Raw genomic sequence first — 13,664 nt, 5'->3', positions numbered from 1 at the left:
CGTTGTGAACTACAGCTTCCATCATGCACCTGCGTGAAAAGTGCAAGTACGGGGATCTTGCTTGATGCGCGCTGAAATACCTTGCCAAAGTGAGGAGGTGTAATGTCTTTTGGTGGCCTCCAGAAATAATGTCCTGTTTCCCCTCTGCTCCCCAACACTCCACCTGGAAACCTCTTTCCTCGGTAGGGCTGAACGCGTGGATTTTAGTGATCCCCACGCTCCGCCAATGTTGCGCTGCTCCAGGCAGAACCGCTCACCCGAGCCAGTGTTCCAGGATGCTGCGTGGTGCCCGATCCCTCGGGAAAGTTCAAAAACGTGTTGCCACAGTGTTGGTCAGACCACGGAGCAATTGGTGAGTGAGGGCCCCTTCACGCCGCCAACAAGCGCGAAATATGCCACAGTAACCCCCTTCATCAAAGAGGTCAGAGGCCCAATGGGGAGCTTTCAGGAAAACAATTTATTTGAACATTTGCTTAGCGTGATGCATTTCGGCATGTAGAGCCTTCGTCGGACGCTGCTGCAAAAACTGGTATGCCGCCAAACTCCTCCTTTAGTTCTTCTAAGGTCCTCCCCTCTACAGGGAAGGTCAGCTGACCCCATCCGGTCACCAGAAGCTGCCGTTGTGAACTACAGCTTCCATCATGCACCTGCGTGAAAAGTGCAAGTACGGGGATCTTGCTTGATGCGCGCTGAAATACCTTGCCAAAGTGAGGAGGTGTAATGTCTTTTGGTGGCCTCCAGAAATAATGTCCTGTTTCCCCTCTGCTCCCCAACACTCCACCTGGAAACCTCTTTCCTCGGTAGGGCTGAACGCGTGGATTTTAGTGATCCCCACGCTCCGTCATTGTTGCGCTGCTCCAGGCAGAACCGCTCACCCGAGCCAGTGTTCCAGGATGCTGCGTGGTGCCCGATCCCTCGGGAAAGTTCAAAAACGTGTTGCCACAGTGTTGGTCAGACCACGGAGCAATTGGTGAGTGAGGGCCCCTTCACGCCGCCAACAAGTGCGAAATATGCCACAGTAACCCCCTTCATCAAAGAGGTCAGAGGCCCAATGGGGAGCTTTCAGGAAAACAATTTATTTGAACATTTGCTTAGCGTGATGCATTTCGGCATGTAGAGCCTTCGTCGGACGCTGCTGCAAAAACTGGTATGCCGCCAAACTCCTCCTTTAGTTCTTCTAAGGTCCTCCCCTCTACAGGGAAGGTCAGCTGACCCCATCCGGTCACCAGAAGCTGCCGTTGTGAACTACAGCTTCCATCATGCACCTGCGTGAAAAGTGCAAGTACGGGGATCTTGCTTGATGCGCGCTGAAATACCTTGCCAAAGTGAGGAGGTGTAATGTCTTTTGGTGGCCTCCAGAAATAATGTCCTGTTTCCCCTCTGCTCCCCAACACTCCACCTGGAAACCTCTTTCCTCGGTAGGGCTGAACGCGTGGATTTTAGTGATCCCCACGCTCCGTCAATGTTGCGCTGCTCCAGGCAGAACCGCTCACCCGAGCCAGTGTTCCAGGATGCTGCGTGGTGCCTGATCCCTCGGGAAAGTTCAAAAACGTGTTGCCACAGTGTTGGTCAGACCACGGAGCAATTGGGGAGAGAGGGCCCCTTCACGCCGCCAACAAGCGCGAAATATGCCACAGTAACCCCCTTCATCAAAGAGGTCAGAGGCCCAATGGGGAGCTTTCAGGAAAACAATTTATTTGAACATTATATATATACTCACACATATATATATACAGATTTAGGAGGCTGTCCTCTCAATGCAAATGTTGATAGACGGTATGTAATTTATTATGACGAACAGATGTGTCCGTCAGTCTATCAAGCTATATAGACGTTTGTAAGGAACACATAAAATATATCCTCTTTGCACAGTTTATGTGCTTCAAGGGCTTGGAACTTAAGTAATATATTTTCTTAATACGGCTTGAAACATTCTCGATTTTAGTTGTTTGCAAAAGGACAGTTTGTTGAGATATGTTCTTAACCGTGAGTGCTGACTGTATTCTTAATCCTAATATAACAAAAGTCAAATTTATTAAAACTTTATTGGCTGAGATACCTGTGTTCAGTGATGTAAACTGATCTATTAAATATTTAAAATCGTGTATCATGTTTTTTCAACTTTAGCTGCTCAGCGAGTATTGAGTGTGAAAGATCACATCTGTTCTGTGAACGGAAATACGTATCGTTTGAAGGTAACATCTCACACTCCTGTCCTCAACCCTGATGAGGTAAGACATCATTAAAAAAGACTACCTTATTTCTCAATTCCCAAGTGATTCGTTTTTATGTCAACACATTTCTAAACTATCTTAACTCAATATTAGAAAGAACAGGTACTTCTAGGGAAGCTTAAGTATTGTTCTTCTGTCCGTCACTTGAAGTTGATCTATGTATATTTTCTCGTCTGTTGGAGTAAAACTGCTGAAATGACTTTTCATAAGGTCTTGCTTTCTCAAAGGATTTTGAAAGCTGTAGTTTTAGTGCCTGCATGATTCTTATTTATTACAATGTTTCTTCTCCAGAAGTGTAAGGAACTTTTAAGCAAATGTCTAGTTCTTGTTCTCTTTAAGAAGCATACCAGGATACAGCAATCACTTTAGAAGATTTCATATAGCAAGATGTTATCAGGAAAACAATTTAGCTTCAGCAAATACAGTATACACAGGCTTCCAGTGCCCCTCCGCATGAAGCATTCTCTATGCGTATCCACCGGTTGCGAACTCTTTCATTTGGTTTTGTTTTCTCCCATGCAGAATCTGTTTCTGTTCTACAAAGAGAGGTAATTGGGGGTTGGCTAGACATATGGAGCAGAGATCAAAGCAAGTGTGCATCAACCACCACACAGCACAACAAAAAGTGCGAAGAGCAGAGCATGAACCTGGGTGCACTACATGGAATAGACCAGACAACACAGAACACCTTGCAAACTCCCTCTTAGGCTTGGTTCCCACCATTCCTGCTCATACACAGTGTAGCTATGATATCATTCCCTAATCCCTAAGCAGACTTAAAGATAATCAACATAGAACACATTAAGCTTACTTTCAATCTTATAAACCAATCATTATTGGAGAGTTATAAATATAATAAAGAATCACATTCAGAACAAAAAACACAAAAAATGTCAAATCTGTTCTGTTACATTGACTTGTATTCTCAACAATCTTGAAGTATCGTACAAAACTTGAAACATATTGTGATATACACCATTATACTTGTTTCAAAAGCATCATTGTACACAGTCAATATTATATTTGTTTCAAAAGCATCATTGTATACATAAAATATATTTCAACTTCTATTCATATTATTTTTATTCAAGTGATGTGCCAATTGCTGGAAATGATATACCTTGCAAAAACTGTGCTGCAAATGCCATTGTACTGCAAACGCCAAAACGTGTTTCTCAGTAGTTCTTCCCCTTCTTCAGGGCAGATTTCAATCTAATTACACTCTTTTAGAACAAAAATACCATCTTCATATTGTGTCTCAACTGATACACAAAAAACCCGCTATCTTGATAAACACTGCCTGTCACAAATCATCATGTAATTTCTATGTCAGTGCTAAAGGCCAATTCCTTTCTCCAATTTTAAATGCGTCACTCATGTTTCATTTGTCCTTTACTTTTTGGTGGTGGAAGGCGGAGGCTGCATTTGAGTTACGGTTTTGGCATCTTCATGAATGTGATTGGCGCAGCCAGATAGTAAACATAACGTCTTTAACATTATATATTAGTGTGTGTAGGTCCTTTACTTGCTTAAAAAAATTTGTTTCATAGTTTTTAGAATGAAATTTCAAAAGCTACCCATCTGGTATGAATACAAAAAATAATTAAAGTCCATGGGGAAGTAAAAAAACAAAATGAATGATTTTTTGTTTTCAACAGGTGCTATGTACACGTACACGTAAGTAGAATTCTTGTTGCTAGCAAATAAGATAACCAATTAATTGTAAACAGGCAGAAAGTGACAATTTTGTCTAATATTGACTTTCTGGTAAAATATGTTTTTTTTGCTAAAAGATTTCCTGCTTTGCTTTCTCAGGTATTTGTGAAAATGTCCATGGTCGTAGATTCCAAAAGATTCTCAGGAGACTTCAAGAAATGTTTGAGACGTTTACAGAAACATCACAAAGATGTTGAGTTTCGTTTTGTTGGGAAAGAGGAGTTTTGCTGCATCGAAGGGGCGTACACAAAATTGCTAGCAATCAGCAATGATATTTTGAAATCTTTGGACCACAGCTATACAAACGAAAAAGAAACTCCGCCATCGACAACACAAGGCAGTGGCCAGAGTGAAACAAACACAATGAAGGATTTTACAGGCTTCAAGCCAGAAGTCAACGCAACGCTTCAATCCAAGCCCACTGACCAGAGTCTAAAATATGGCTCAAAGTCTGAAGGCCACAGTCGTAGCTTCGAGAATAAAAGTCAGAAGTTGGCCGACATTGATGACATAAATGCTTTGGAAAGTCTTTCGGTCAAAGAAAATACTGTCAATCATTTAGATGACTTCTCGCTGGTGATGGATTCTGACATCTACAAGTACATAAATACATTTAAAAAGGCCGAGTACCAGAGAATATTACATCGCTATAAGATTGAAGCAGTGGATGTCAGTAATGATGATATCACCACGGTCTACCTTCAGGCTGGCTCACAAATGAGAGGTGGTATTGAGACCTTGACTGAAGCGCACTTTGAGCTTTTGCAACTCTACATGGGGCTTGAAATTACCCTACGGAAGGAGCAAGCAAGCAAAACGGATATAAAATGTGACAAAAAAGCTCTAGAAACATTGCCCACAGACTTGCAAAAAATGTGCCCTTTGCTGCTGTGCCACGAAGATGAACATAACTTTTATTTCATAGGTAACGTAGTTGATGTTTCGCAGGCCAAGCAATACATTCAAGAACTAGAGATCACCACCACGTTAAAATATCCTTTCACAGCACCAGATCCATTGTTGAGTCCTTCAGCTGTGGGCCGCCAAAGAATCAATTCTGGTGGACTGTTGGAGGCTAAACAATATATACCAAGGCAAAGTAGTTCCACAAAGCTTGAGTCCAAGAGTGAACAGAAATTAGCTGCAAATTTTGGCATTCCAAAAACCTCTTCCCTAGAGAAGGGATACCAGTTGGACAGAGACATCAAGGTGATGGAGCAGAAATATCTTGTTGGCGACAAACGTGGGCAGATTGTCGATCAGAAACATCTAAGCTTGAGTGAACAACCATCGTCTTTATGTAGCTTATCCACCAGTACAGAAATGCAGGCTGCCACTAGGCAAGCAGTGAGTGATCTGAAATGTTCAAAAGATGGAGACAGAAGTACCGGCTTCCCCTATTCCAAGAGGTTTGATAGCTTGCCTCTAGTCGGTAGAGATAAAGATATTCTACAGACCACTAAAAAGTTAGAACATGCTGGTCCCATGAAAGTGTACTCCCACACTAGTCTATCAAGTTCTCTAGCAGGTTTGGGTCTGTTGGATACCACAAAGACCGCTGCATTTATGGACCAAAAACCGTCTCAACATGGAAGTTCACTCAGGAGATCAAATAGTTTCTCTGCTCCAAAAACAAAAGAAACCGATATATCTGACACACATCCTAAAACCATGAGGGCTGAATTAAAGGACTTTGATACAGGAAAGAGTTACCAAGTTGTCGATGCTGAAATCTCTATGGACAATTGGATTTGGGCTTATGTAAAAGATGTGTACCACTCATACATCATAGAAATCTGCAGTGGGGGTGAGGTCCAGATCAGTGAGAAAAAGCAAAAAGACATTACAGTGCTGAAACTCACCTCTTTAGATAAAGCAAAGCTGGAAGTCGCCAAGCAGAACCTGGAGTCTCTCTACCACAGAAAGAGCACTGATGTCATGTATCGCTTTTTCAATTATCACCAGCTCGGTGTGGAAGGCCCAGACGATGAAACCTTGACTGAGTGGTGCCATGTCTTTCAGAGCTGCTCTGATAAAGTTAGGGTGTCCAAGGACAACAGTAAATTACATCTGATATACCCCAAGGACATTCATCAGAAGATAAGCGAGAAGTACAACATTTGTTTTGAGAAACAATTGAGGCTGCAAGGCCTGCCTTCCATGCTTAAGGTGACTGACGACTATACGACAAAAGAGCGTTTTGGTCACATCGAGAACGTCTTGGAGAGAGATATCTTACCAAGTTCTAATTATAATAATAATAACTATGATTTACAACATAATCCAGATTTCCATACAGGCAAATCAGAACGTTTCTCAGATGTTGCAAATGTTGAACAGTCCAAAGAACTGGAAACGATGGGAGGGCCGAACTCGGAAGAACAGTGGAGCCAAGACATTGCCAGAAATAATGATCATTTGCAGGCATTGGATGTAGAACAGAACAGGAGCTACCAAATTAAATCGCAGGTGCTCACAGAAAGTGTACCTGAGAATGTGACTGATGTGCCTGGTATTTACCCTCAACTGGCAGAATTCTCCCATCAAAACCTTTTAGAACAGGAAATGGCCGCTCATGCTCATGCATTAGTAGATGGTCAGATGACTGACAAACAGGCTGCAGATGCAGAGAATTTGAAGGGCCCTCTTCCTGATAAATTTCATCTATCGACAAAATGTACTGAGGGTGGTGCTAACGATGACCCTGAATCCCATCCTTTGATCTTCTCTGTTGTCCCGCAGTCATTGCCAGCAGGTTTATATGGCACCCAACAGAATTCTACTCCCTTAAAGACAGGGAATGAACAGCCAACAGTTGGTTCCATATTAATACCTGCGGGTCAGACACAGGAGCACAATCTTGGAACTGTGTCCGATGGGTCCGCCACTAAGGCTCATTCGAGACGTTTGAATGTTGACCACCAAACTGATCCAAGCACGGCTACAAAATGCGACCAGTGCAAAAAAGAAAACACAAGTCTGCACAAAGGCCCCTGTGGTCACAATTTATGCAGGAATTGTTACTCATCCTCCGAGACCTGCCGTGTATGCCTAAGTCTTTCCTCGACCAGCTCGGAGAGTGTGATCAAAGGGACAATGGCATACACGACAATGGCCATGAGTTTATCTGGTTACAACCATGACCCGTCTTTCAAAATCATATATGATATCTCAGATGGCATACAAGGGGTGAGTAATGCTCTAGATCTCTGGCATTGTTTGTGCTTTCAATTATGTCAAAGAACTTGGGATGTGGATTATATGCCAGTCTGGCAAGCACCTTAGGTGAACAGTCTTTTATTTTTTGAAGCTGTATATTTGTGGATTTAACCGATATCTTATGCAGAACCCAAAGAATAATTATATTTCTAGTGTTTTTACATGGATATATTGTGGTGTAAATGTGAGTTACTTACACAATATTAGTTCGTTCATCAAATCTAACTTGTTTCTTGAATTTTATCTATGTAATTAGGTCACACACTGAAAGAGAATTTGTTATAAACGTGTTGGCAGGTTTCCAACAAAAAATGCATATGTGGTTAATGTATGTATGCATATGGCATTGGTTTATGGCAAACTTAGCCAGAAGGCACCGGGTGACTGTACTGGGTCAAAGAGAAGCATAAAGTCAGCAAGTCATAGGAGAGGTAGTTGAGGTATTTACGGGTCCTTAATTGTGATGTGTTCTTTAAAGAAGCTTGTCTTCAACTCTATCCTAAATTAGGGCAGCTTTGTGGCAGTCCTGAAGGATTTAGGAATGTTGTTCCAGATCCTGAATGCATAGATGAAAAAGGCCTCTTGTTTTGTTTTTTTCTCTTTTATACACTTCCTACTCTGCAGTCCAATGGCCTCCTGGCAGTGGGTGTGCAGAGAACCACCAGAGGTCATGAACTTCACTGCAGGATAATCAGAGGTGCTGGCTACGTAAATGATTCAGTTGGTTTTGATGATGAAGCCGGCTAGCAAGGGGAACTAGTGGGGTTCCATCTGGATGGGGGTGATGCGATCATATTTCATCAGGCCCCGGATGAGTCATACAGCTGCCTGTAGGATGCTCTTATTACATCACGTTGGACCAAATGATAATGTATTTGGAGGAAGTTAGCTGGTGCCTAGACTGCTTCAGCAGCTTTAGGAAGCAAAACTCTTCTGCCTTTGTGGTATGCAGAGTCTTGGCTGTCCCAAAAGAACCAGCACATTCTTTTAACCACCGGGCACCTTTGTAAATCTTACGACATTGAAGAGCCATGTAATCCAAGTAGTCTGTGCAATCTAAAGATCACCAAGCCCCTATCTCCAAGACTGACTGGAGCATGCAGGCGAGCCGAATCCAGTGGCAACTGTTATTACATTTCCAAACATCATGCCATTCTCCACGTTACAAAAACCACAGTTGATGGACAGAATGCAGAACAATGTCATACATTGATCAGATTTACTTCTGTGTAGTAGTGATGGTCTTTTGGTGGTTAGGTCGATCCCAGCACCCGCGCTTTACAGAAGGGAAAATCACAGAACAGCTCCTTCGTGAGGTTATAAGCTCCTTGACATTCTTTTAGTAGGGGTAAATATTTGTTATCTACAGAGTGAAAATACATACTTCCACTAGGGCAGTAAGGCGGGCTTCAATATGGGCATCTCTACAACAGTAGAAAAGTAACCTGCCCCTTCTTACAGTCAGTAGTAATTGTGCTGCTAAAGAAGTTGGTTCTTGTCCAACTTGTTTGGGGGCAACACCACACTGCTGGTGCGTACGCACCAACAGGCACATGCATCAAAGTCCGTTTTTGCGATTCCTTATTTGCGATTTTTAGGGAATCGCAAATAAGGAATCACAAAACGGGATGCATAATTGAAATTGCATAAAATTTGCAATTCGGTAAAAATCGCAATTTTTACCGAATCGCAAATATTATGCGAATTCCAAATTGCGATTTCGCAATTCCCATTAATTCCTATGGGCCAAAAGGCCCATAGGAATCAATGGGAATTGCGAATTCGCAATTTGGAATTCGCAAAATGTTAATGCATTCCATGGGTGCAGGGGGGGGTCCAAAGGACCCCCCCCCCCCTGCACGACTGAAATGTATTTTAAAGTGCATGTTTCACACACACATGTCCTAAGGACATGTGTGTCTGTAACATGACAGTGTTTTAAAATGCATCTTTGGGCATTTTGACACATTTTCGCAAATTACCACGAGGTTCAACCTCGTAGTAATTTGCACCCCCTAATTGCGAATTCGCAATTTTAAAAATAATCATGCATTGCTTTTAAGGAATCGCAAATTTGCGATTCCTTAAAAGCAATCGCATTTTTGGAATTCGCTAAAAATAGCGATTTTACCAAAAATGCTTGATGCATCCCAGAAACCTGTTTAGGAATCGCAAACGGCAGAATTTTGCGATTCGCACCGTTTGCACTTCCTAAATAGGTTGATGCATGGGGGGGTTAGAGTTCTGCACAAATCTCTTGCTTTCTCTCAAACATAATAGTCCAATTCCTCTCAGTTCAGTGGCCGCCCTTCATAGCACAGGAGGGAACTGAAATATTTTACGTTACAAATTAATAATAAACACGTTTGTGACTCGAGCACCTGCACTACCCCAGCAGCACCCAGAACATCCTCCAATTTCAGTGCCTTGCCTCTGCTGAGAGTGCCACATCCTTGTGTAGAGCTCTTGGGTAGCTTTCAGCACAAGGAGAGTACTTTTTTTCCTTTCAATTGTTATATTTTTCTCAATTTTAATTAGTCATATGATTACCATCTTAATTGCGTACATTACTTACTTTCCTTCTGTGTGTGTTGCATACTTTGCAGAGTGCTGTTCCTGAATGTCACAATATTTGGAAATTAGCTCTCACAGGTTTATTCAAAGTTTATTTGTTAACTACTCAAGTAATTAAAATCATTACAGTAAAATATATACAATCATTCACCCCTTCCCACCCCCCGTCCGACCTCGTGGATAGAAAGTGTAAAATTCCCTGCCTTAAGCATGCCCATAAAGCGATGTGAATTACACTTGCAGATGTAAAAAGCAGCAAATGGGCATGCCGGCCCTATGTTAACATGGATGTGTTCTCCTATGCAATTAATTGTATGACATAAATAGGGGCACATCAAATCCTAAAACCAATAAATAAATAAAGACTTTAAATCCAAAATTATTTAAAACAAATTGTCAATTGAGGCCCTTACTTTCATATAGGGAGCGTACTGTACTATGACGTAGAAGGGGTAAAGGGCGGAGTGCAGTCCTGTTAGCTTTTTGTTGTTGAATTTGTCACTCACAGATGCTGAATTAGACTCCTTCCGGTTTGCCAATAAAATTTGAGCTTGAGGGAGAAAATATTTAAAGTGCAGTGCACTGGCCAATCGGGGGCTGGTATTAATATGTGGCAACTCGGTAAGTGCCAACCTGGTAGAATTAGTGAACTCACCAGTTGTACTTGCACATTTTCTGTCCTTGAATCCCCACCCTTATTTGCAGTCTATATACCATTTCCTTTAAGTTAAGACCTTGAACATCTATTTGCACCTGAGGTCTAACAACTGCTCGAGACCTTTAGGAGAATCAGGAGTTCATAGCAAGGAGGCCATTTTCACTCCAGCTCCAAGCGGTTTGTTTTTCTTGGGCACATCGTCCTGAGCAGGTAGCTCTCAGTCAGTCATGGGGTGTAGAGCCCCACTGCATAGTGACCAGGGACAACTGCGAGGTACATCAATGTATTGTACTCTGGGACATTCAATTGTTTCCCACTGACTAAACATGGTAGCTCCCAACGTAATGATATCACCCAAAGATGCCTCTAAAGGTGACCTTTGATTCATCTGTGTTTCTCGTGGACTGGCTGTTTTAAGAATAGTAGGGTCTCCATGGCTGCTAGTGCGTACAATGGCAACAGAAACGTCATTACTAAATAACTGGATAGGCACAAAGCACAAGAATGTTTGTCCTCAGGAAGTCTTACATAAGGCACAAATTTACCAAAAGCATGCAGACTCACAAAACAGCGACTGCAGTATTGCCAGCGCTAGAGAGGTTCTGTTGGCTTAGTGGAATAACGCTTTCACTGTGGGGCCTGTGTTAAACTTCATGGGCACAGGTTCAAATCCTGGCGAGTCCACTCGGCCCTTCATCCTTCTGAGATCGATAAAATGAGCAACATAGAGTTGGGTAACAACAAACATCTGTTATTCAGCACCAATATAGACCTTGGGTGAGCGTGCGCTTTACAAATACACGTTATGTTCCTAGCGCTAGCTGGAATTCCTATTGGTCAGAGACAGTTGCAGTCATCCTGTCCTTTCACTATGTTTGCTGAGCTGGCCTCTAAAACACAGTCCCAACCCTCAGGCCTGACCTTTTTGTAGTGGCACAGGCCTGGACTAATGGCCCCTCACCTCTGTTGTTACTTTTGAGGGCTGATACCCTGGTCCAGTGGGGGTGGGGTGGGAGAGTTGGTAGTGCAGTAATACTATCAGTTTTTAGAGCTTGTTTACCTACCTCCTACGGAGGTGTCTGTGGTTGCCTCAGTATCTACCAGAGAAGCGCAAAGAGGGGGTGTAGAGAGTGGATAGAAATAGAAAATGAGGTACACAGAGATGAGCGAGAGGAGCAACTGATAAAAAATAGCAGTAGAGGTAGAGAAGAGAGGTAGTGAGAAAAGAGTATGGTAGTGGGAGAGGTGACGTAGATTGAAAGGGACTAGAAAGAGAGAGGAGATGTAAGATAGTTTAAGAGTGGTGAACAAGGTATGGAGGGAGACATAACTGTGTCCGAGGGAGGTGAGAAAAAGAAGTAGATTGAAAAGTAACTGGTGATAAGCCAGAAACAGTCAGCCCGATGGAGTGGTAGGTACAAAGGGCGGGAGCGTGTGGGCTAGAGAGGATATATATAGAGAGAAATATTTGACAAAAGCCGCTGGCAATATTTAAATATGGTGGGACATGATGTCCAAAAATCACTGCCATATACATGCTGCTTTGCTGGAAGGTCCAGTTGCCATTGTTATTGTTATTGTTATTGTTAGTTTAGATTTATAACGCGCCCAATCACCTACAGGTCTCTAAGCGCATTGGAAATAGATGTTGTTACAATAACTTAGCATCACTCCTCCGAGAGACACCACTACAGGACTACATTGCGGTCAGGGCTCTTCTGAACAGCAGTGTTTTCAGAGATTTCCTGAACCGTAGGAGATTCACCTCCCTGCGTAGCCCCTCAGGCAGCTTGTTCCATAACTGAGGGGCCAAAACAGAGAAGGCTCTCCCTCCCTTGGTCACTAATTTGTAGCGGGGGCAAACCAGTAGCTGAGAATCCGATGATCTGAGTGTTCTCTTCAGGCTGTATACTTCCAGACGAGCTTTAATATATGCCGGCGCATGGCCATAAATCGCCTTATGCGCTATACAGAGGCTCTTAAACTCAACCCTCTCTTTAACAGGGAGCCAATGAAGATTTTGGAGTAGAGGGGAGACCTTTGTTCGTCTGGGTACTCCGAAGATCAGTCGTGCGGCGTCATTCATTACGACCTGAAGTCTGTTTGTCAATGTTTTTGGGAGGCCAAGATACAGGGCATTCCCATAGTCGATCCGTGAAATGACGGTTGCTGCTACAATTGAGCGCATCATAGAATAAGAAAGGAGGGGGGGCTAACTTTCTCAGTTGTCTGATGATGTTCGTGCAGGTTCCAACAACGGTGGAAATTTGGCTGCACATTGACAGATCACAATCTAGTTTGATCCCCAAACTCTTTACGTTGGCACTAGGTTTTGGGGCTGATCCAAGCTCTGCAGGCCAATACAGATCACTCCACGGTGAGGTGGTAGATGGAATTACCAGTACCTCGGTCTTATCCGGGTTAATCTTTAGTAGGTTTTCCGTCATCCACCCCACGGTAAACCTCAAGATGTTTTGAGCTTGGATTTGTGCTGTCCCTGTATTATCAATGCTCAGCACAAGTTGAGTGTCGTCAGCATAGTTGAAGACTCTACAACCCATCTCAGCCAAGGACGCAATCAGGGGCTGCAGATAGAGGTTGAACAGAAGTGGGGACAGTGCGGAACCCTGCGGTACCCCGCACTCTAAGAACCCCACCTCCGATATCGACTCCCCCAATTGTATCCTCTGTGTCCTTCCCAAAAGGAAAGATTGCAACCACTTAAAGGCCAAGCCTTTGATCCCAAAGGCCTCCAGTCTTCCCAGGAGCAGGTCATGGCTGACGGTATCGAACGCCGCTGACAGGTCTAATAAAATCAGGGCGCTCGGTTTTTTGCTGTCAGCCATGCCTCTCAGTTCGTCTAGCACCGAGAGCATCACTAGCTCGGTGCTATGGTGTGCTCGACACCATAGCACCGAGCAAGTAAGCCATCTCTATCTTCTCTCCTATGCGCTGATTCAGGTAAAAAGGGAAGAACTTCCTCCCTTGTACAACCCGAAACCAACCAATCCTGGAGCTGCAGCGCAGTTCCAGGAACTGCATGGAGCAGGCTAACCCAGCGCTCATTTTGATGCTGGGGGCCTGCGGCTGCAGTCCCTCGACTGTTTCTCAGCCCTGGGATTGCAGGCTCTGAAGTGCGCAGGTCAGATTGGCCGGATGGAGGCAGCCAGCCAACCACACTGACATGAGCCCTGGCAGGGGGCTGAAGTAAAAGTGCAATTGCACTAATCAGCTCTGCCCCCTGCCCTTGCGCTGTAACAGCG

The 13,664-nt window shown here is 43.5% G+C and overlaps 1 protein-coding gene across 4 annotated transcripts in view; it reads left to right on the top strand.

Moving 5' to 3' along the window:
• Positions 1–13,664, top strand: part of LOC147717121 (uncharacterized) — a 197,321-nt gene that overhangs the window by 106,740 nt on the left and 76,917 nt on the right. For all 4 annotated transcript variants that reach the window (XM_086924051.1, XM_086924052.1, XM_086924050.1 and 1 more), the window contains exons 3-4: positions 2,128–2,231; positions 4,050–7,139. In XM_086924051.1, the coding sequence (XP_086780177.1) occupies positions 2,128–2,231; positions 4,050–7,139 (3,194 nt within the window). The remainder of the gene's footprint in view (positions 1–2,127; positions 2,232–4,049; positions 7,140–13,664) is intronic.

This window comes from Lissotriton vulgaris, chromosome 5, assembly GCF_964263255.1.
Source record: "Lissotriton vulgaris chromosome 5, aLisVul1.2, whole genome shotgun sequence".
Taxonomy (NCBI): domain Eukaryota; kingdom Metazoa; phylum Chordata; class Amphibia; order Caudata; family Salamandridae; genus Lissotriton; species Lissotriton vulgaris.
Note: the sequence above shows the minus strand (reverse complement) of the source record. Positions and strands in the feature narration are given on the sequence as shown.